The following is a 25,508-nucleotide window of genomic DNA, read 5'->3' as shown; positions in this document are numbered from 1 at the left end:
AAGAAGATCGATTCAAGTTACGTCTGAAGGGAGTTCTCTGTGCCTCTTGGATTTCAATGCCTTTTTCCTTCCCCAGATCAGGGAAGTTCTCAGCTATGATTTGTTCAAGTACACCTTCAGCCCCTTTCTCTCTCTCTTCTTCTTCTGGAATTCCTATGATACAGATATTGTTCCGTTTGATTGCATCACTTAGTTCTCTAATTCTCCTCTCATACTCCTGGATTTTTTTATCTCTTTTTCTCAGCTTCCTCTTTTTCCATAATTTTATATTCTAATTCACCCTTTCTCTCCTCTCCCTCTTCAATCTGTGCTATGGCCGCCTCCATTTTATTTTGCACTTCATATATAGCATTTTTTAGCTCCTCATGACTATTTCTTAGTCCCTTGATCTCTGTAGCAATAGATTCTCCGCTGTCCTCTATGCTTTTTTTAAGCCCAGTGATTAATTTTATGACTATTATTCTAAATTCTTGTTCTCTTATATTGCTTAAATCGTTTTTGAGCAATTCATTAGCTATCGCTACTTCCTGGAGTTTCTTTTGAGGAGAATTGTTCTGTTTTGTCATTTTGGGTAGTCCCTGTGGTGGCTCCAAACTGCAGGGCACTTCCCCCTGTGCTGTCTGGAGTAACTTGTGTTGGTGGGCGGGGCTGCAGTCAGACCTGATGTCTCCCCCCAGCCCACTGCTGAGGCCACAGTCAGACTGGTGTGTACCTTATCTTCCCGTCTCCCAGGGGCAGGACTCACTGTGGAGTGGTGTGGCCCCTGTCTGGGCTACTTGCACACTGCCAGGCTTTTGGTGCTCTTTTGATTGGATCTGGTGTATTAGCCAGGGTGGATCCACAAGGTACACAGGGGCAGGAGGGGCAGGCTTAGCTAGCTTTGCCATGGGTGGTCCCCTGTGGGAAGGGCCCTGTAGCACCTGGAGGGAGGCAGACCCATCAGGGGGATGGATCCACAGAAGCACGGCGTTGGGTGTTTGCATGGTGCAAGCAAGTTCAGTGACGGGAAGTGAATCCCTTTGGGATTTCAGCTGGGGGATTGGCGAGGGATATGGCACTTGCCAGCACCTTTGTTCCCCACGGAGCTGAGCTCTGTCTTCCGGGGCTCAGCAACTCTCCCTCCCGGTGCCCTCTCACCCTCCCCGCTCTCCAAGAGCACAGATATTGACTTTTAACATTGCAGATGTTAAGTCCCGCTAGCTGTCAGAACTCACGCAGTCTGGCCCCTCTGCTTTTGGAAGCCAGACTCGTGGGCTCTGCCTTGCTGGGTGAGCTGCCCCTCCACCACCCCGGCTCCCTCCCGCCAGTCCGTGCGGCGGGCACTGCCTCTCTGCCCTTCCTACCCTCTTCTGTGGGCCTCTTGTCTACGCTTGGCTCCAGAGAGTCTGCTCTGGTAGTCTTCTGGCAGTTTTCTGGGTTATTTAGGCAGATGTGGGTGGAATCTAAGCAATCAGCAGGACGAGGTGAGCCCAGCATCCTCCTACGCTGCCATCTTCCACTTCCCCAAATAACTAATACTTCTACTGGAGAAGTTTGTTGTATCTCTGTCATGCACAGCATGGAGTTTCATTGCCTCCTGAAGTAAACATTTTCAAAAGAACAATGATATTTTTGTTCTGGAGGAAAAGCAAGCAGTAGCAGAGCTAGTGTTTGTTTAACATATAATATATGCCAGGTTATCTACTGGATGCCACTGTTCTGTATTTTATAGAACAGCGTTTGGCAATTTTTTTTCATGTAAATGCAAGTAGTAGATATTTTAGGCTTTTGAGTAATAAAGTCTCTATTCAGACTCTCAACTCTGCATTTATAGGTGTGAAAGCCTTGTAGGCAAAGGAAATGGGTATAGTATGTTCCAATAAAACTTTTTTTCTATGGGCTGGATTTGTTCCCATGGCTGTAGTTTGCTAGCTCATGTTGGAGAACACATATGAGTAGAAGTGACTATGACTTCACAAAGATAAAGGGAAAAGTCTCTGCTTCAAGAAATAAGAGATTGGTGGGTGAATACATTCTTATTAAATGATAAAAAATGTTAAAAATGATGTGAAGGCTACAGTTATTAAAGTAAACTAGCTTGAGAGCATGGAAGAGATGTTATCCTCACTGTGAAACCCATATCCAAACAGTCTCTTTATATATACTATGTTTTAACCACACCATTCCCTGAAAACACAGGGGCAGGGACACTTTCAGTATTGAAATCATATTGTTTCATCTTTACCTATGGCTTAAGTACTACCCCACCTTTGCTCTGCTTTTTAAATGCCATCCACACATGGTCCAACAAGACTTTGCTAATCACTAAAACTCAAATATTACTATCTCACTACAATTTCCCTTGAGTACGCTCTGAAACATGCCCTCACATATATTTCTAGAGAAATTCAAAGAAAAAAATAATAGATAAAACTTACCTTAAAAACTTGAGCTGCATAATTGACATATAGTTTCTCAATTCTTTTTTTTTTTAGTTTTTTTTAATGTTTATTTATTCTTGACACAGAGAGAGACAGAGCATGAGTGGGGGAGGGGCAGAGAGAGAGGGAGACACAGAACCTGAAGCAGGCTCCAGGCTCTGAGCTGTCAGCACAGAGCCTGACGTGGGGCATGAGCTCCCAAGCCGTGAGATCATGACCTGAGCTGAAGTCGGACGCTTAACCGACTGAGCCATTCAGGCACCCCTATAGTTTCTCAATTCTAAAAAAGAAAATATATATAGCAATCTGAAGGTTAAGTCTTCTTCTATACATTTACAAATAAAGGCATAGTAGTATTGAGTAGTTAATTTAATTTATTGGAGAAGTTTGTTGTATCTCTGTGATGCACAGCATGGAATTTCATTCACAAATAAAGGCAAAGTAATCTTGAGTAGTTAATTTAATGTTTCCAAATATAGTGAAAACTGAGACTAATATTTGCTTGAAACTAAAACTCAATGTCTTTCCTCTATACCAGTCTATCTCTAGTAGTACTTACCAATTTTATTGCATTAATTTTTTTGCACTTCTGTCTCTAGGTCCGGGTTGCAAGTTCCTTGAAGGCATATTTCTGCATTTCTAACATTTTAACACAGTTTCTGAAATCCATTGTCTAAAAAAGGTTTATTGAAAAATTAAGTTGAAAAAATAAATTGAAAAAAGTTGTAAGATGTACTTATATCTATTAGCCATCTTTCTTTCCTAATATATAAATGTCTATCCATGTGGATCATTATATACATATGAGAAGAGAGGCAATGAAAAATTTACTTCCCAATTCAAGAGGCATGTTAGATATATATCAAAGCAACCTGCAGAAAAACATGTCCTTGAAGACATAGCCAATTAGACTACAAGAGGCTGAGGGAAGAGTTCTTTGTGTTTTTTTAAAGGTTTATTTTTCTTTAGTTATTTATGTTCTTAGAACCATATCTTAATGTCCAATAATAAGGCACATTGTGAAAGGGATAGACTACAGAATGCCATCATCAACACTATTTTACTTGTGAGTTTTACCTTTATAACACCAGAACACATAGGTAAGTTTGGGATGATAGACTAGATTTTTCTCAATCTCACCACTTTGGCCACTACTGCTGGTATCAAGGAAGGACAAAGGAGATTCCAGTAGTTGAGGCCCTGGTAATAGTTTTGAGATATAACAACATGGACTCAAATGATTTTTCATGCTTTGGAATACTATAATTTCCACTTCTAAGTATTTAATCTGTGCATTTTCTCAGGTGGTTAACACTGCACACATGCACACATACATATAGGAAAATCTGTTACTATATATACACCCGTATATACCAGGATACCAAATATTATGGCTCAATAGAGCTTTGTGTATTTCATTAATACTCTTCATACTTATTTTTGTTGCCATATTTCTCTTGCTTGGCTTTCTTCAGAGATTTCCAGGATACTTTCTTGCTCTGATTAATTTTATTTGAAAATTGTATGATGCTTGAAATACTCTATGCTTATTTCAAATATGACATCTGTTCATATTTTCATTTATTCAAAATGCTACTCAGTTTAATAAAATGTATTGTTCATAATGTTTTTGTCACTCAGCTAATATATTTCAAAGAACAAATCATCCTGTTATTACAGATTGTTCAATATTTTGTTCTTATGGCTGTAGAACTATAATTTGTTCTCATCAAGTAGTTTATATTATAATTAAAATACTATATTATATTATATTATATTATATTATATTATATTATATTATATTATATTTACTGTAATCCAATTATGATTGCTAACCAGGAGTTAGGTAAAACTTCACAGGCACAAAACTGCCCTCAAATCAGACATTAGCTTCAAGTTTGGAAGTTCTTAGGCCATACACACTTCTGACCAACTGACTACAAATTTGGTGTTCCAGTTACCCCTTCAGCATCAATAATACATCAGAACAACTCACAGAACCGAGGAAAGTACTATACTATGATTACAGTTTTGTTGCAAAGCTAAAAATCAGGACAAGTCAAAACAAGAGACACATAGTGGAAGGTCTGAGAAGTTCCCATGTCCATTCTCTGTGGAGTCAGGATGAGTCACCCTCTTGGCATATTAATGTGTATAACCAACCAGGAAGTATACCCAAGCTCTGAGTTTTATTGGGTTTTATTATGTAGATATGGCTGATTAAATTATGTGATCGAACTGAACCTCCAACCCTCATTCCCACAGGATTGATTTGATGTCATGTAACACAAAACCTCATCCCTCTAATCATATAGTTGCTCTTTCTGGTATGGCTAGCCCCCAACCTAAAGCAATTAAAGTGTCCACCTGAGTCACCTTCTTAGCATAAACTCAGGTGTGGTCTTAGAGGAGGACCATCAAGAATAACCAACATACTCCCCCAATGGGACAATGTCTAGGATTTAGAGTTTCCATCCCAGGAAGTGGAGACAAAGACCAGCCAAACTCTTTATTACACAAGAATTACATTAACATTTTGCTTTAATATATTAAAGAAAGCCATTGAAATAGATGTTATACTGAGAACAAGTCAACAGAGCTTAACTATAATCTCAATTTCAATCAGACTAAATGAAAGTTCAACGGGTGTTTTAGAATAGCCTATTATAGCTATCACATTAATGGGTAGTCAACACAGTAATTCATAAGAATGTCAATAACTTCTAACATTGGAAATATTCATATGTGTGTAGTCTAATTGAGCCTGGTCAAAAGATTAAATCAATCTGTATCACTATGGCCCATTTTTATAACCCTTGGTCCATGAGAGAACCACAAATACCAATCTCATTATTCATAGAACCATTTTAAGAAGAAAAGAAACTCAGTTATATTTATGCCCTATCTAGTCCTAAAATTTATCCATCCAAATGTTATTTAGAAAAATTTTAAAGTCAACTTTGTTGTCCTCAAATCTGTAAACATTATCTGAACAAAAATCACCAAAGCTCTAATGTTATTTTTTTCATCTAATATTAGAGTCAAAGGAGTAATTGGTTTATATAACAACAACAACCGAATTCCATGTTAATTATAATTAAGTCTTTGAACATGAAAATGTGTAAATATTTGCTGAGTATCATTTTTTGGGATGTTGTAATGAAATAACTAGACTGTGAAAATAGGTGACTAGGGTATTAGACCCTTACTTTTTATTTTTATTTTAAAATAAAATAATTTTTATTTTTATTTTATTTTTATTTTAAAAGCATGCTCATTTGCAAATTGTTTATCCTTATCTCTAGAGACTGGCTAGCATTGGGAAGGGCAGTCTCTCTAGGCTCAACAAAGCCCCAAATATCAAAACATGAGACTACAGAAAATAAAATATACAGTTAATACCATACCCAACCCTAGTTCTCTAACTTCATACTAACCAAAATGTAGAAGCAACTCAAATGTTCCTCACCTGTAGAGTAGATAAACAAAATGTTGTATATCCATACAATGAAATATTATTCAGCGACAAAAATAATGAATGATCCATGCCATAACATGGGTGTACCTTGAAAACATTTTAAGTGAAAGAAGCCAGATATATATAATTAGATGGTGGTGATGGCTATACATGTGAATAAATAAAAAACCACTTTAGTTTGATATAACTGAAGTATATTTCAGTAACATTAAAAAATATAATACACAGAGAATCAATATTACAAAAAGAACAAAAAATCACTAGCTATTCTATACTTCAGTAATAACCACTTAAAAATGGGTAGTGTAAATTGTGTTGCATTACAGTAACTTTAAAAAATATAAAATGCCTTGGGATATTAATACTCTGATGAGAAATACTGTGTGAAGAATATTATGAAAGAAAAGCAATAAAAGGATTTTTTTTTTAAAAAGGAAGAGAAAGGCCATTTTCATAGACATAAGTGGTTAATATTAAAAAAACAATTTTCTTAAAATGTATAAATATAATTCTATCAAAATAGAGTATTGACGATTTAGGAAGTTTTTGGCTTTACATTTCTTCTTAATATCAAATGGACTTAAATAAATGTGCAACTAGAGAGATCTTTTAAAAATGTAAATAGGGGGCGCCTGGGTGACTCAGTCAGTTAAGCATCTGACTTCGGCTCAGGTCATGATCTCACGGTCCGTGAGTTCGAGCCCCACATTGGGCTCCGTGCTGACAGCTCAGAGCCTGGAGCCTGCTTCGGATTCTGTGTCTCCCTCTCTCTCTGACCCTCCCCCGTTCATGCTCTGTCTCTCTCTGTCTCAAAAATAAAAAGAAACATTAAAAAAAATGTAAATAGTTCTGGGTTCATAATAGATAGACTAGTGGGGCAGAATATGTACCTCACAGATTATTATATTTAAATTAGTTATTATAATAATAAAGTACTTACTAGTGGAAAAATAGAATTATTTAATAAACTCTCCTTGGATAACTTACTAACAATTTGGAGAATAGTTGGGCTATATTAATATTTATACATCAGTTCTATATGAATTAGTTTTAAATGAAACCCTGCAGGAGCGCCTGGGTGGCCCAGTTGGTTAAGTGTAGGACTCTTGATCTTGGTTCAGGTCATAATCTTATGGTTCGTGAGTTCAAGTCCCACATCAGGCTCTGCACTGACAGAGGAGAGCCTGCTTGGGATTCTGTCTCTCCCTCTCTGCCCTTTCCCACTTGCTCTCTCTCTCTTTCAAAAATAAATAAATAAACTTTAATAAATAAATAAATAAACACTGCAGATTTTAGAAGTACTTGAATATACATAGTCACTATTTTAATATATGAATATGGAAAAGACAATATTTTTAAAATTAAGTGAAACTATGAACACAAAATATATTTTATTATTTTATATATGTATATAATTCACAATAATGTAGTATAACATATAGTATCGTGATTCAAAATAATGCACTAGTTTTTATATATGCATATGTTTTAATATATGATTATGTATGTATGTGTGTGTGTGTGTATATATATATATATATATATGTATAAATGTATTTATAGCCATGGAGTTAAAAAATTAAGGCTCTGGAGTGACATTTTAAACAATTATTAAGTCCCTGTTATTCATTTTTCTCATCTGGGAATCATTATAAAAATAACATTTGCCTCTTGAAATGTTTAGCATAATTAAATTAAATTATACATGTAAGGCGAGTTAACAGAGTCTGAGATACAGTAAAATCTCAATAAACATTACCTATTAACCAGTATTGTAAAAGCTTACACATTCAGAAATATATTAAGTTAATAAAAAAGACCTCATTCAAATTCCAGCCCTTTGTCGTAGGTAACCAATACTGACAATTGTGTGTATACTAAGTACTTTTTATATCTGCTTTCACACATGTATATTTTAAGGAAATCTTAACTTACTGTTTACTTTTTATAAATATATATGTAATTTATATCATTTAGCAAGTTGTATTGTTCTTACCTAACAATGCAACTCATTATAGTATATCATTGGGCTTCCAGCATCCATTTCTCCCATTCTTGTAACAGAACCCATATTACTGAGCCATCACCTCAGTCCAAATGGATTGGGTATGCTAACTCCAGCCCAGCCCCAGATGTGGTCATATGACTCAAGCCTAGAAAGAGAGGTTATGGAGCCTTCCTGGGCACAGTGTCTGGTTTAGGGATGGGCACATGATCTGTGACCAGTGTAACACAAATAATTTCTTTTATTGTTAGTGTAAAGATAGGTATTTCTGCTGGGTTGAAAACTGAGCCTGAAGTTAATGGTAGCTATGCTGCCACTAATTAATGAAAGTCAACCTAGAACCAACACAAATAATAAAGTATTCAAAAGATAGGAAATGATGGTGACTTGATTTATATTGCTCGATGCCCTGGATCTCTCATTGACTAGGACCAGGAATGTCTCTGGGTATTTACATTGCATGTAGAATCTATATATTCTTTTTGTCTTAATTTTATTTGTGTCAGGCTCTGTCATTGCAACCAAAATTAGTAAATATGGAGAGCTATGTCCCTCCCTCTCTCTGTATATATTTTCTATTATCATATCAATGCTAAAATGAATACATGTGTCCATATAGTTGTACATATGTGTAAGTATTTTTGTGTGTGGAAAAGTTGCTTATTTGAGTCAAGTTCACAGACAATTTCAATTTTGATAAGTACAAACTGCTCCATTCTCTTTTTCTTTTAATTTGCAATTACATCAAATAAAATACAAATATGTTTTCAAATGTTTTTTTGCCAACACTGAATAATACCAATATAATTTTATTTTACATAATCTGATAAATAATAACACATTAGTAAAGTTAGCACAACCCATTATATACGTGTGTATGGGTGTGTGTGTGTGTGGTTGTATGTATGTATATCGACCATTTGTGTTTTTAATGTGTAATTTATTTGACAATAATTTTGGCATTTTTAAAAACATGTATTGCGTTACTTGTCTTTTCAAAGATTTTTAAGATTTTATATTACTGTTACTCATCATTTGTTGTACATATTGCTAAAAATGTCCCCCTCTATGCATTTTCTTTGTTCATGATATCATGTGTTATATAGTGTTTTGTTTAATGTCCATATTTATGGTTTCTGATTGTGTCTCTAATTTAGGAATTCTAGAAAGCCATCCTAAGCATAATAACAAAACAATTACCATAAAATTATTGGTTGAGGGGCACCTGGGGTGGCTCAGTCAGTTGAGCATCCGACTTCAGCTCAGGTGATGTTCTCACAAGTTTGTGAGTTGGAAAGCCCAGAGTCGGGCTCTGTGCTGACAGCTTGGAGCCTGGAACCTGCTTAGGATTCTGTGTCTTCCTCTCTCTCTGCCCCTCCCCAACTTGTGCACTCTCTCTCTCTCTCTCTCTCTCTCGCTCTCTCAAAAATAAATAAAATTTAAAAATTAAAAAAATAAAATAATTGGTGGATAATTCAATGATGTAAAAACTAAAGAGCTTCTGAACAGAATAAAAAATTAACTGAAATAAAAGAACAAGCACAAAAATAAGAAAAAAAAGTATTTGCAATATAAGGGGTAAAGAGAAGGTTCATGTCTAACATATGCAAAACTCTTATAAATCACTGAGAAAAAAATCATGAAAGATGACAGATTTTAAATACATATATGAAACTTCCACTGTTGAGATTATTAAGAAACAGTTAATCTAACAGACTGAAAGAATGTGGTATAAAATTTTTGGAAGGCACTTGGTAAATATGCATGTAAAATATGCCTACTCATTGACAATACTAATTCTAGGAATTCATCCCAAAGGAAGGGTTTAACAACTATATCACATGCTCATACAGTACATTAATTGCATTAAGGCAATTTTATTGTAACCAAAATGGAATAAGCATATATATATATACATACATATATATATATATACACACATATATATCCATAAAATGGAGAAATGCCATAGAGAATTTTGAATCGATGTGAAAAAAAAAAGATGAGGCAAATTTCACTTGAGAAAAGGACTATGCAATACATATTAATCCTATTTAATTTTTTTAATGTTTATTTATTTTTGAGAGAGAGAGAGAGAGAGCGTGAGCAAGGGAGGGGCGAGAGAGAGGGAAACACAGAATCCAAAGCAAGCTCCAGGCTCTGAGCTGTCAGCACAGAGTCTGATGCAGGGCTTGAACTCCTGTGAGATCATGAGCTGAGCTGAAGTCGGCCACATAACCGACTGAGCAACCCAGGCACCCCACCTATTAATCCTATTATAAATGTAGAGATTTAAAATTGATTTCTGTACAAAAATACATACCTATGCAAATTAAAGAAAATTAGAAAAGTTAGTAAATATATTTTGAATATGAACAGCAATTTTCTCTGGATGGTGGTATGAAGAGAGATTTTTATTTTTGTCTTTATGTAGTGTGGAGATGTTTTTAACAATTTAAAGGGTTACGTTTATAGTAAACAGTTACAAAAACATTCCCATTTTCATGATAAAAATATTACAAGAGAGGTTATGACTAATTCTGGGAAAAGCAAGGACAGGAGAAAGTTCTGAAGCAATAATCATCAGATGAGAGTTTTAAAATAATCAAAATAATTAAAGAATAATTTCCTTTCTTCTGGATTGAGTAAATGGAATGAATACATGTATCCATATAGTTGTACATATGTGTAAGTATTTTTGTGTGTGGAAAAGTTGTTGGGTTATTGTTTCCTTTTCATTCCATTTTCCCCTTTTCAGTATATCTTGGTATATTGATTGTTTTGTCTCTTTTGTGATTGCCACCAACGTCTACTATTCTTTGTTTTCTAGTACACTATGCTCCTCCTCAGCATTTACTATCAATTCCTGTTTGCTACTCAATGCAAATTTGCATCTCAGGTTGTTACTAAAACCACCTTTTTGTCATTTTCTTTTTTGTTAATGGTGTTACAGGATTTTGCCTTTCTTTATATCTCTTTAGTTCCTCTCATTTCAATTCAAAACTATCTTTATTTAGCCAGGAAATCTAGACAAGTGTCTCAATGTATGTTCATTTTGTTAGAATTCAAGAGTATGCATTTGCAGGTGGACATTTCCATGGGTTTATATGCCCCAGTATAACTGACTATTTCTGCTACCTCTTATTTATTTTTAACTTAAAATTCAGTACTGAATTATTAAAAGGTCAAAACTCTGAAGCAGTTATACTTGTGTTATCTACTTCTCTTTACAGTGCAAAAGATTTTCTGAACTTTTGACCTTGTCATTCAGAAAAGGTCATAATAATTTACACAAAGGTGTACAAAATTAAAATATCAAAAAGAAACAAAGCATGTGTGAATTATAATTTTTTGTCACATAGCAATAAGATTACATCATTCTAAAACTCTGTGGAGCTGAACTTTAAAATTTGAAAATAGCAAATGATGGTAGTGTTCACTATTTTATCTGTTTAGTTCAGGATGCACAAATATGCCGTAAGATGACATCAAATTGCAGATATAAGTTTCTCTACATTCCAATAGGTATTCACTGATACAAATGTCCTGGAATCCTCTGGGGGTCTGAATGCAAGAACTGCAAGCTGGGCCATCATTCCTGTTACTAGTCTTCTTACAGTTACAGACGAAGTCATTGCACTGAGACTCAGGCCTACATTCACCTAACAGAATGCCACCTCATGGGTCTTTCTTATGGTAAGCTGGCCTTTTCCTAACTGCTGAACTGCTATGGGATAGTCCTAGATTTAGGGTCTCTCTCCACTCCCAGCCACTTTTATATATGATTCCTATACACATTTTCACTGTCCTTATCATAAAACCCCAATTCTGGTTTTTAAAAATCATTATAGGGGTCCCTGGGTGGCTCAGTCAGTTAAGTGTTCAACTCTTGATTTCAACTCAGGTCATGATCTCACAGTCTTGAGATCGAGCCTTGTGTTGGGCTCCATTCTGAGCATGAAGCCTGCTTGGGATTCTTTCTCTCCCCCTCTCTCTATACCCTTCCCTTGCTCACACACTCTCTCATGCTCTCTCTCTCTCCCTCTCTTAAATAAATGAACATTTTAAAAAATGTATAATAGTCATATGACTATAGAATAAAGCCCAGGGTTTAGCATCACAGATATATTTAGTATGCATTTGAAAATATCCTATTCCACTTCCTTGGAATTTGAGATTTCAAAATATGCAGTAGTTAATTGGCAAATGCAAAATAATAAGAGATGTGAATTTCCAGAGGAATAATCCAGGATGATATAAAAATAACATAGGCTGAAACAGATCATATATTTTATTATGTGCAGCTTGCCCCAACTGTTCATGCTGTGCTTATTTTCATAAATCCAAAATCATTAAAAATTAGCCACATATAGAACAAAGGTATAGTCACTGTGTCTTACCAAGACGGTGACTTTAAATTATTAATACATTAATTTAGTGGTGGGGGTGGCCTAGTGATTTTATAGCATGCTTCGAATTTTGTCATGTTGTGTTTTATTTGTATTTTATTGCAAAAATCATAGTTAAGAATGAAACAACTCTGTAGAAATAAGAATCAAAAATAATTCAAAGAGTACATGGAAAATAATGAAGCAATTCTTTCTTTCTTGTGTTAAAAAAGGTGTTAAAATACCTTGAACAACTATGCTTCCACTTTCTCCCATCATGATAAAAGGAAATAAAAGTTTTCAATAATAATTACTATAGTATTGTATTTAGAGTAAATCAAAGAAGCAATTATGTTTTTACCTCTGTTTGCCAAACTATGTCCTGCTAAAGAGGACATAATATAAATAGATATATGCTATAATGAAATAACTTTTGGAAATTCTGATTTAAACAAAGATAAACCCATGTATAATGCTGCAGGGATTCTTACATGCTTAAAATCTTTATTGTACTGAATTATCTAAGGCAATGCTTTATGCTTCTGTAATTTACTTGATCAGAAATCCTTCCACCATCCATTGAAAAAAAATTTCTTACAGTTCATGAAATGCAAGAATGCTAGCCTAACAGATTTTAATTTGTACACTGTATCTTCTTAAAAAGGTATCCTACCTTTTAAGTGATTTAAGGATTATCTTTGATAAAGTTATATACTTTTTCCTCCAAGATACACATTAATAAAACTAATTAAACTCAGTGCTACATAGTTGTCATTTATACAACTGTACAAAATAAAATGAAATTTTTAGGGCATAATAAAATAGTTACAAAACTCATATCCTTTTAATTTTGTTGTATGTTTTCTCTATTAATTACTAACTGTTATTCTGTTAACAAAATACTTCCATTTCATAGGTGAGAAAACTAGAAAACAAAAAGTTAAACTGTTGAAGATCTAAAATCTGATTCCAAAGATGAAAGTTAGACATTAGAGTTAGAGTTAGACATTAGCCACTGGATTAAGATCTATTTTATAATAGCAAGGTCAAGTCTATTCTCCATTAGACTTTGTATTGATAAAGTTTGCCTTAAAACTTCAGGAATTTTAAACATGCTGCAAACAAATTAAAATCAATTCTGTAAAATTTGTCAAGCTTGAGTCTTTATTAGAATTACTAATTATCTGTATCATTTGATTGAGAAGACATATGATTCTGTTCACAGCAAGGGGTATGTAAAATCATTAACTGTCTCTCCCTCTAGATATAACAAGTGATGTGTAGACCTAAACTCAGCAGGGACCATCTTTATAAGCATGCCCTGAGGGAAAGTAGAACATGCTTGAATGGAATACTGTTAAATGAGCCTAATATGACCCTCCCTTTCTCCTCCATGTACTTATTCTCTGTAGGCCTTGATATTTGAAATCAACTTCCATTCCTCCATGCAAAACATAATATGATACATTACTATTTTTTAAATGAATCTAATAAAAGTAAACATTTAACAGTGAGGAGTGTCAATGATGCAACTCAGTTACCTTTTGAATTTCATGAAGAGCTCTGGTATTATGAAAAGTCAGTTTACAGTACAAACTATGATTTTAACAGGAGCATAGGTTTGGGCTACCCTAGAGACCAATATGATATTTGCTCAGTGCCTTCTCTCATAACATACCCTATGTCAATTGTCTGAGATAGGAAGGAAGCTAAATTGGCCCTCACTCCTGGGAGCTTCTTCACATGAGAAGTTGCCTGGACTATTCAGTTTAAGTCCTTTACCCTAAGCAATTAATGCTCTTCCCTGCTGAAACAAATCCTGTTCTCACTCTAACTCGACTGCTTCTCACAAGAGAAGTTTGGTTGAAAAAAAATGGAAAGAAAGAAAGATAGGAAGATAGGAAGGAAGGAAGGAAAGAAAGAAAAGAAGGAAGGAGGTAGGATCTTTCAAATCTGAAATAACTCTAGGTAATTTTTTAGCTGTGTTGATAAGTCTATAGGGCAAAGAAAAAAAAAAGAAAGCAGGAAATAATAAATAGTCACAACTTTGCATTTGTTCTTTTATAAGGAATGCTTATAATAATTTTTGAGATAAATGAATTAAACAAGAGTCTGGGAGAAAATGATTTCAAACCTAGGTTGTGGAGCAAGAAGTGTATTGTGGCTAAAGCAGAAGAATAGGATGTTGCAGAAGGGAAAAGTTAGGTAGGCTGTATTCCATGGCACCTTTTAGACAACATTAAGATGCTGGATTCTAAGTATTAGTTTGAATAAGATGGAATGCAATCATAGAGCATGCAAAAGAGTGACCTAATCTGATACATTTGGATGTAACTGCTTTCAATTATACAGTGACTTTTAAGTTAAAGATGGAAGCGGAAACATCAATTGCTTTTGCAATTATTCAGGTGAGATATGAAAACTGTATTTAGGTAATAGCAGTAGAGCAGTAAATAGTGGTGGATTTGAGATGCATATTGAATAAAGGCATGATAGCTTTTGCAGATGGATTAGATGTGCTGTATGAGAGAATGGTGGTAGATGATATGTCTTTGGATTTTTGTCCTAAGCAAGTAGAAGAAGGATATTGTGATTTACTAATGTGGGCAAAATTCTGGAGGATCATGTATGATGAGGATGACAAATGCCTGTTTTTGGACATATTACATTTAGAATGCCTTTTGGACATCCAAGGGGATAACTGAGTTAGGCAATTGGCTATATATAAAACTGATGTTTAAGCAAGACTTCAGTTTAGAAAGTTTATAGATATAAGTTATGGGGTCATCAGCATAAAGGTGGTATGTCAAGGCAGGGGACTTGATGAGAACCTCTAAGGAGACAGAGTATATAGAGAAGAAAGGATGTCAGAGATTGAGACCTGGGTTTTGCTGACCACAGTGATGGGGAAGATGAAAAAGCAGCAAAAGTGACAGGAGCTAGAGCAGTGGAGAGGTAGGGATCAAGAGAATGGGTTTCCGGCATTCAGCCGTTGTAGCCGACCTCCTTGCCTTCTGTCTCACCACCTGCCCCTCCCCCGCGTGCCACCGTCTCCTTGGAAACTGGACGCAATACCCGCTGACCGGAAGCTGGTTTCATGGCAGCCGCGAAGAAAGCAGTTTTGGGGCCATTGGTGGGGGCAGTGGACCAGGGCACCAGCTCAACGCGCTTTTTGGTTTTCAATTCAAAAACAGCCGAACTACTTAGTCATCATCAAGTGGAAATAAAACAAGAGTTTCCAAGAGAAGGATGGGTGGAACAAGACCCTAAGGAAATTCTGCAGTCTGTCTATGAGTGTATAGAGAAAACATGTGAGAAGCTTGGACAGCTCAATATTGATATTTCCAACATAAAAGCTATTGGTGTCAGTAACCAAAGGGAAACCACTGTAGTCTGGGACAAGTTAACTGGAGAGCCTCTCTACAATGCTGTGGTGTGGCTTGATTTAAGAACCCAGTCTACCGTTGAGAATCTTAGTAAAAAAATTCCAGGAAATAATAACTTTGTCAAGTCTAAGACAGGCCTTCCACTTAGCACTTACTTCAGTGCTGTGAAACTTCGCTGGCTCCTTGACAATGTGAGAACAGTGAAAGAGGCTGTTGAAGAAGACAGAGCTCTTTTTGGGACCATTGATGCATGGCTTATTTGGAGTTTGACAGGAGGGACCAACAGAGGTGTCCATTGTACAGATGTAACCAATGCAAGTAGGACAATGCTTTTCAACATTCATTCTCTGGAGTGGGATAAAGAGCTCTGTGAATTTTTTGAAATTCCAATGAAAATTCTTCCAAATGTCCGGAGTTCTTCTGAGATCTACGGCCTAATGAAAGCTGGGGTCTTGGAAGGTGTCCCAATATCTGGGTGTTTGGGAGACCAGTCTGCTGCATTGGTGGGACAAATGTGCTTCCAGGATGGACAAGCCAAAAATACCTATGGAACAGGCTGCTTCTTACTGTGTAATACAGGCCATAAGTGTGTGTTTTCTGAACATGGCCTTCTGACCACAGTGGCTTACAAGCTTGGCAGAGACAAACCAGTGTATTATGCATTGGAAGGTTCTGTAGCTATAGCTGGTGCTGTTATTCGCTGGTTAAGAGACAATCTTGGAATTATAAAGAGCTCAGAGGAAATAGAAAAACTTGCTAAAGAAGTAGGTACATCGTATGGCTGCTATTTCGTCCCTGCGTTTTCAGGGTTATATGCACCTTACTGGGAGCCCAGTGCAAGAGGGATCATCTGTGGGCTCACTCAGTTCACCAATAAATGCCATATTGCTTTTGCTGCATTAGAAGCTGTTTGTTTCCAAACCCGGGAGATTTTGGATGCCATGAACCGCGACTGTGGGATTCCACTCAGTCATTTACAGGTAGATGGAGGAATGACCAACAACAAAATTCTTATGCAGCTACAAGCAGATATTCTGTATATTCCAGTAGTGAAATCCTCAATGCCTGAAACAACTGCCCTGGGAGCTGCCATGGCAGCAGGGGCTGCAGAAGGAGTTGATGTTTGGAGTCTCCAACCCGAGGATTTGTCAGCGGTTATGATGGAGCGGTTTGAACCCCAGATCAACGCTGAGGAAAGTGAAATTCGTTACTCTACATGGAAGAAAGCTGTGATAAAGTCAATGGGTTGGGTTACAACTCAGTCTTCGGAAAGTGGTGACCCTAGTATCTTCTGTAGTCTACCCTTGGGCTTTTTTATAGTGAGTAGCATGGTAATGTTAATCGGAGCAAGGTACATCTCAGGTATCCCATAAATAATACCAACTCATGGATTCCAAAGATGTGAGCTCTTTGCCTAGTGAAAGAATCTAACGATTGTCTCTTAATGTGATGTCACTGTTCATAGTATAAGTCACTTGCTACATGACCCTTCAAGTAGACCTGGGCTTCGAAATAAAGAAAATTCAGCAGAATGCTATAGAAACATTTGGTGTGGTTTTTTTTAACATGGAGAGTTAAGATTGGACCCACCACCTTTGGGGCTGACCCCTCATTTGCCATTATGTTCTGCCCCATTCCCTCTGAGACCTAGGAAGAATTCAGATCCTTCATTGGAATCTTTCATCAAACATATTCAAACACTGATGGTCTGGGATTTGATTCTCTGCACTACACACATTTGATTAAGAAGTGATTACTAACCACCTATAAATGAGCGACTTTTTGTCTGTTTCTTTTTGACAGACCCTAAAAGTCTTCTTTTGTGCATATTAAGAAGACCACAACATCTTCAGTGAATGTTTAAATGGAAACCTCTACTAAATTCTTAAAATGTAAATTTAGTACTCTCATAGCCTAGATATTTTTTAGAAAGGTATTTGCCAAAACTGAAATTCTTCAGACCTTTTACCTGATTTTGCTAATTCACTGAATTGCTGTCTGGATCTTATAGGGAAGAACACTTTTTCTTTCTTTTTTCATCTCTTCTTTTTATATTTCTTACTTTGTATGTATAACATACATGCCTATATGTTTTATATACTGAGAGTAACCCATTTATAAGTTAAGAGTACATTTGATCTCACTAATTACATTGAATTTCTGTCTGGATCTTATAGGAAGAACACTATTTTTTTCTTTCCATCTCCTTTTTATATTTCTTACTTTGTACGTATAACATATATGCCTTTATATTTTATATACAGAGGGTAGCCTATTTATAAATTAAGAGCACATTGTATCCAGTAGGTTATGATGGGGCTGGTCTTAAGTGGACCACTATGTTTATAAATATTTTGGGGAAAACACTGTGTACATTTTTGGGCAACAGTTATGCATATTTACCAGAAGAAACTTTTTCCTAAAGAGCCAGCATTTAAAGTTTAAGTATATGTTTTGGGTTAATAAAATAAAATGTACTTTAAAAAATGGGTTTTGGAAAAAGAGAATAATCATCTGGGTTAAATGCTGGTGACTGACGAGAATTAAGAGCTGATTTTGAATCAGGCTAAACAGATCTTGTATTAATAAGACTTTGAAAATAGAAACCTCTTTGCAATTGTGGAAACAAAAATCTCAACTGAAGTAATTTTTTTTTAATGAGAAGAAAAATTTGGAGACTGTGCCTATAGTTTCCTGATGGCAAGTACAAAAATATTAACATGTAGTTGTAGGTCAAGGAATGATTTTTTTAAGAAAGGAGAGCAGATGGTGAACATAAGATGTTCTATATGACATAATTATCTACTTGAAATTAAAAGCATGCAATTTACTCTCATTCATTAAAGTGAGTTGGAGCAAATTTGTTTGGTATTTTAAGAACCTGCATGTGATTTGACCATAGGCCATATAGATTGTTGAGCCCGAACATAGAGAGTTGAAAGACCATATTTTCAAAGATTAATTATTCTTGTCTGGCATAAAATGGTAACTAAAAAAATAAATGATCTTCGTAAATATTAGCCACTATTCATAGGACCTATGCCATGTGGACCCATATTGAAAATTATGTTTCCACTGCACAATTTAGCTACTCAGTTTAAAATGTAAATGCAATTAATATTTAAGACAAATGTCAAAAAATTAAGAGGACAGAAAATATAATACAGAAGAGGTATGCTAATCACAGAGAGAGAGGTAAAAAAAAGAAAACACCAAACATCAATAAGTAATATAATGATCGCATAATCTAGAATAAGGGCATTTATCTAAGTATAATTAGTATACCTAATATAACTCATAAAACAATATAATTATATTAATATTAATATATTATTTTTAATTTTTAAAGCCAGTCATTTTATTTGATCCAGGACAAGGGTTTTGAGAATAAGAGTTCAGATAACAAACACAAGTTTAGCCATCACCAGAGAACTAAATTAGACCAAAGGAAAACTGGCATTGTGTATTAAGGCAGATTCACTCCAAAGGCTTCAATGCAGTTCCAAATCTTGAATTAAAACATGGTATAAGGCACTAAAATAAAATATAAAAAGGGATAAATTTGATTACTCTAAATCTTGGTAGATCTTCCACTCCCCCTAAATTTAACAACTTTTTTTTTTCTTGCCACTGAGTAGTGTAAAATTTTGTTATTCGTTTCCCAAATACAGAGCAAAGTTTTAAAAACTTTAAGACAGACTCAGAATTGAGTCTTAAAAAGCTAGCAAAAATAATACTTTCAGAGTATTTATGAAGGATTTCTTGCCATGAGATCTGTTATCACAGAGATAAAACTGTATTCCAGGTAATCAATAAAATATTATTAAAAATATAATCAGGAAAAATGAACTGTCACCAGACAATCTGCCACAATATTTTTCAATGAACAGGATTTAGTTTAACTAATTAAAACAATGTGCTATTAAAATGATGGTGTAAATCTGTTATACATAATCATGTGTTTAATGTACCACGGTAAATAATCATGCTTCATTCAAGTTTGTGAAGGATTCCTGAGTTTCTTGTTTATTTGTTTTTAAACTTCTATAGAAATGCTTTCTTATATTGAAATTTTAAATAGGAAAGAGGTGTCTAATTATCTGGTCTCAAATATGATGTTGATCTAGAATGATTAGGTGGGCCATCCTTTTCCTTTAAGAAGACATGGAACTGATATGGTAACAAAAAAACAAAATGCCAAATGATACTCATTTGGGGATGTATCTCAGGGAAAAATCAACATATTTGCATAAGAAAAAAGGGCAAAGGGAATTTTTATATGGCACAAGAGTGCTACACTTCATCAAAGTAAATGCATGAGTAAAAGAAACTCTTAAGATGTAAATACACTCAATAAACCATGCAAATATTTAAACATTAAATATCTCAGTCGTATGGGACTAGGAAAATTTATCAAAATGTGAAACATGTATTTAAAAACATTACTTTAAAAATGATCCCATATGATACTCCACTTTTTAAACATTTGCAGTTACCTAAATATAAGTGCATGGCTTGATATATGTTTTTGAATATAGAAATTCCTCAAATCACACTTAAATTGCATTTTTCTATTGTGGTTATTTTTTTTTAACTTTTTTCTTTTAAAAATATCTTTACTGAAATATAAATCAAAGATCATAAAATTCACCCATTTTAAAGTTTACAATTGAGGGCACCTGGGTGGCTCAGTCATTTAAGCCTCTGACTTGGTTTCAGTTCAGGTCATGATCTCACATGTTCATGAGTTCAAGCTTCACGCTGAGCTCTGCGCTGATGGCACAGAGCCCGCTTGGGATACTCTCTCTCTCTATCTCTCGCTGCTCTTCCCCCTTTCATGCTATCTCTCTCAAAAATAAATAAACTTAAAAAAATAATCATAAAGTTTACAATTCAATGGCTTTTAGTGTAGTCACAAAGTTGTGCAAGAATCATCACATTCATAAGTTTAGAACATTTTCAACATCTCAAAAGGAAACCTATACCCATTAAGTCACACCCCAATCCTCCTCAACCTACCCCATGCCCCCAACCCTGCCCGCCACCACTATGGCTTAGGAAACTGCTAATCAACTTTCTGTTTCTATATATTTGCCTATTCTGGGTATGTCATACAAATAGAATCATACAATATGTTGTCTTTCGTAAGTGGCTTCTTTCACTTAGCATAATATTTTCAAGATTTAGCCATGTTGTAGCATGCATCAATACTTCATTTCTATGGCTGAAAAATATCCCATTGTATGGATATACCACATTTTGTTTATTCACTCATCATTTGATGAACGTTTGGTTGTTTCCATCTTTTGGCTATTTTGAATAATACCACTATGAACATTCAAGTACAAGTATTTGTTTAAACACCTGTTCTCAGTTCTCTTGGGTATATATCTAGCAGAGGAGTTGCCAAATCAAATGGTAAGTGTGTGTTTAATGTATTGAAGGAATGCCAAATTATTTCTCTAAAGGACTGCACTTCATGTTCCCATCACAATTTATTTCATTTTTAGTTTTAAAATTAGAACCAACTTTATTTCTAAATTCAAGGCATCTGAAATCTGTTTGGTCTGCAGTCCATCAAGTCCTGTCTCTTCTTGGCCTCAATATACTGTCCTTCCATATCATCATGACTGAATCATCCTACTTCAACCTCATTAAGCTTGATCTTGGTCTGTACAAAATCAGAGAATTCTAGCTCAATATTCAGACAGTACATCAAATCATTTATTGAAACTTGACCAACTTTGACTTTTTTTCCTATTTAAAATTAGAATATGTTCATCCTGTTCTCCAAACCTAGGATCTGCCTCAAAATATAATTGCAGAGGTGCCTGGGTGGCTCAGTCGGTTAAGCATCTGACTCTTGGTTTTATCTCAGGTTATGATCTCAAGGTTCATGAGTTCAAGCCCCACATCAGGGTCTGCACTGACAGCACAGAGCCTGTCTGGGATTCTCTCTCTCCCTCTCTCTCTGCCCCTCCTCCACTCTCTCTGTTTCTCAAAATAAATCAACTTTATATATATTATATTATATAATTTTATATATTATAATATAGGATGTTATTATATTATTATTATTATATATATAGTTGCACTTACTACATTCCATTTCTTATTCCTGTGCCTGACATCTCTTTTATCAGTAGTTTGTCCATACCATTGTCCATGTAAGGCAAGGAGTCTGTTATGATAGTGATATTCTCAAGGTGAACTGGAGTCATATTGAATTAATTCTGGTGGCATTTTGCCCATTACCAGAAGGCAGATTTCCATGTCAATTGATTATCTGTCTAGCTGTCAATTCTAGAATTACCAAATTCAGTTTATAAATGGATTCAGGTTTTATAATTCCTATTAATTCCTCTTGCTAGTTGCTAAGTTCCATTTTACCTACTACCTGCAGCCACAACATGTGTTCCATTGTCTGTAGTGTTGGTCATAATATTCTAAATGCTGGACTTAATATTCTCCCATCATATGATACTCTTAGTGTCTCCCACTTTCTAGTAAGAATGTCTACTTACAGGTTCCTTTCTCAACTCTGACTCTTCCATAGAAGTTACCACGCTAGACCTTAGCCATGTGCCAAGATATGACAGCTATGCAAGATGGCCCATTTCTAAAATGACAAATACTTATGCTTCTTTTGAATGTTATTATATTAATATATTACTTCAGCATTCCATTGTATTCATAATTTTGCAAATATTTTATCATAATTATGAAAATGTTATGCATGTTTATACTTGTTAATGGAAGCAGTTTCTACCTTTCTTGAACTCCATTGGTTAGGAAAAAAAAAAAGAAAATGTAAGTTCTTTTTAATTCAATAAGATCTGTGTTGGCAAGTGTGTAGTTTGTGGGTTTTCTAACAAATGCTATGGTAGGTCTATAAAATAGGACATGAAAATAACAAAGCAATAAATTCAAAAATAATATTGCTATGTTCTTAACTGACAATGGCCTAAGAAAGTTTAGAAAAAATATTTAGTAACAAGTAGTTTATGTATCAGAGAAAGCCCATTCCTACATGGAGGTATGCTAAATATTTGATGAAGATGATTATAGCCATTGCAGTGTTGTAGAGTAAGTCAAACAATGTCTGATTATTTAATTTCCAGCTGAATGTTTGTATCTCCTAAACTTTTCAGCAATATTTATTTCTTTTGAGTTTAGGTATAACAGAAAAGCACATGGAGTAATTATTTAAATATTTTCAAGGACCAAGATATTATATGTTAAATTAATTACATGCTCTGGAGCATAAACCAGAAGTATTCGTTTTACAGATATTTTCTCTATTTCCATAGAGTATTCTTCTTTATAAACTAAGTTTCCGTAATTTAGACATAAAAATAAATGACTAAAAAAGATTCTTAAATATCCAACTGATAAAAATTCATGGGTCCATGATGACGTTAAAAAAAAAGAGAGAGAAAAACTATAAAGAAAAACTCATTTGCCACCAATATTACCCCAACTCTGTTATCTGAAATTCATTAATTATAGAGGCAGAATTAAACATAAATGCTGCCCTTTAATCAAAAACTGTAATTCATCTCCTGTCGATAATCAACAGCTCAGAGAAGGCTAGCTAAAAATATAGAAAGAATGATATAATTAGAAAATTACTCCTTATTACATCAGTGATTCAGTAAATGATCATTAGTGTAGGCAAAAAAAAAAAAAAAAAGTGAATGAAGGATTATTGAGGACCAGATATTTTGAAAGTGTGAAAAGTATTATCTCACAGATTTTTTGCTAATTATGAAAGAAGAAAAACGTATCTTTATAATAGAGAGATCTAGTCTATAATCTCAAAGAAAGATGAATGTTAGCCTTACTTATTTTGGTACAACCAGATACTGTGCCAACTGATGGAATTCAGTGTACAGTAGATTGTATTGTACTGTATTTTTGCCAAAAAAAATCATTTGAATTAAATCAGGCCTTTAGGCCTAATTTCTGGTTTACAGGTAATAGAGTTTGAGGAAAAGTTTAAATGACATCATCAGGAAATAATTAGGCAAGTCTAGTATGTGGGAAATTCTAAAAGAAACAGATTTCCAATACCATGCTGTCTTGATGATTACAGCTTTGTGACACAGGCTAAAGACCAGGATTGTAAACAAATAATCCAGTGAAGAAATAAATAGACAAAAGACATGAATAGACACTTTTCCAAAGAAGACAATCAGATGGCTAACAGACACATGAACAGATACGCAGCATTGTTCATCATCAGGGAAATACAAATCAAAACCACATTGAGATAGCACCTCACACCGGTCAGGTCAGAGTGGCTAAATTAATTCAGGAAACAACAGATGTTGTCAAGGATGTGGAGAAAGTGGAACCCTCTTGCACTGTTGCTGAGAATGCAAACTGGTACAGCCACTCTGGAAAACAGTGTGGAGGTTCCTCAAAAATTAATAGAATTATCCTATGACCCAGCAATAGCACTACCAGGAATTTATCCAAAGGATACAGGAATGCTGATTCAAAGGGGCACATGTACCCCAATGTTTATAGCAACACTATCAACAATAGCCAAGGTATGGAAAGAGCCCATCTGTCCATTACCTGATGAATGGATAAAGATGTGGTGTGTGTGTGTGTGTGTGTGTGTGTGTGTGTGTGTGTGTATAATGGACTACATATATATATATATATATATATACATATATATATACATATATATATGTATATATATATAATGAAAAAGAATGAAATCTTGACATAAGTGAAATAAGTCAGTCAGAGAAAGACAGATATCATATGATTTCACTCCTATGTGGAATTGGAGAAACTTAAGACCATAGGGGAAGAGAAGGAAAAATAAGACACAAAGAGAGAGGGAGGCAAACCATAAAAGACTCTTAAATATGAGAACAAGCTGAGGGTTGATGGGTGTGGGGGATTGGGGAAGTGGGGAAAATGGGTGATGGACATTGAGGAGGGCACTTGTTGGGATAAGCACTGGATATTGTATGTAAGTGATGAATCACAGGAATCTATTCCTGAAGCGAAGAGTACATTGTATGTTAGCTAACTTGACAATAAATAAATTAAAAAAGTAAAAAATAAAAGAAACAGACTTACTGTCTTCAAAAATGTGTCTTAAAAGAATAAAATGGTGGAAATCTAATATAAATTTTAAAAACAATAAAAAAACTTTAAAAATGAATGTGTGAAACTTTTTGTATCATGGCTGAAAATAAAATAGCAATAAAAAATGATGGCAGATATTTGAGGAATTTAGAATATGAGTTATATGTTAAAATTCAGAAAATAATATTATTTCTAATGTACTATTATATCTTATATAGGATATTGGCATTGAGGTTAGGTAGGAGTATGTCCTATTTAGGAAATGCATGCTGATTTATATTTAGGTAAATTATCATTACTGTGTAACCATCAAATGGTACAAAAATGTATATACATAAATATTAATAAGTAGATAAAGCTGTTATCACAAAATGTTAAAGAATTTTTATTTCTATATGATGAATATGATGTGCTGATATTTGTTAAAAGATTCTTTTCCTGTGTTTTTTGAATTTTGAAATTTTTCACATTTTTCATAATGATAAGATGAAAACGGAATTATATAAGAATAATATAATTATATAAGAGCATTTTTAGGGTAAGCAAAATAAGATTATGATGGTGAGTAATTTTCTACCATAATATGCATATTTTCTTTGGTTTAATAAGTGAGAATTTACAAAATTATTTAAATGATGCCTTTAATTTGGGACACAAAAAGTCTAAATCTCAAAAAAGATCTAGCATTATCAAAAGAATGTTATTTCAGTATTTACTAGA

The 25,508-nt window shown here is 34.5% G+C and overlaps 1 protein-coding gene across 2 annotated transcripts; it reads left to right on the top strand.

The window, feature by feature from the left end:
* The first annotated feature begins 15,371 nt into the window (after positions 1 to 15,371).
* On the top strand, positions 15,372 to 17,209 carry LOC109263426 (glycerol kinase-like). Of its 2 annotated transcripts, XM_019442877.2 has the most exons (2): positions 15,372 to 16,952; positions 17,040 to 17,209. In XM_019442877.2, exons 1-2 carry the CDS (start codon positions 15,389 to 15,391, stop codon positions 17,048 to 17,050), a joined length of 1,575 nt encoding a protein of 524 aa, XP_019298422.1. In that variant the 5' UTR covers positions 15,372 to 15,388; the 3' UTR covers positions 17,051 to 17,209. The 2 variants fall into 2 exon arrangements, with proteins under 2 accessions (XP_019298422.1, XP_019298421.1); XM_019442876.2 differs by having other exon boundaries at positions 15,372 to 17,209.
* Positions 17,210 to 25,508: the final 8,299 nt, after the last annotated feature.

The sequence above is a fragment of the Panthera pardus genome, unplaced genomic scaffold, assembly GCF_024362965.1.
Source record: "Panthera pardus isolate Hobbes unplaced genomic scaffold, ASM2436296v1 HiC_scaffold_17, whole genome shotgun sequence".
NCBI lineage: Eukaryota > Metazoa > Chordata > Mammalia > Carnivora > Felidae > Panthera > Panthera pardus.
The sequence above is the reverse complement of the archived record's forward strand: the minus strand, read 5'-3'. Positions and strand labels throughout refer to the sequence as shown.

What these genes read in the sequence shown, in the direction of transcription:
- LOC109263426 (XM_019442876.2), top strand. Translation starts at nt 15,389, where the DNA reads ATGGCAGCCGCGAAGAAAGCAGTTTTGGGGCCATTGGTGGGGGCAGTG.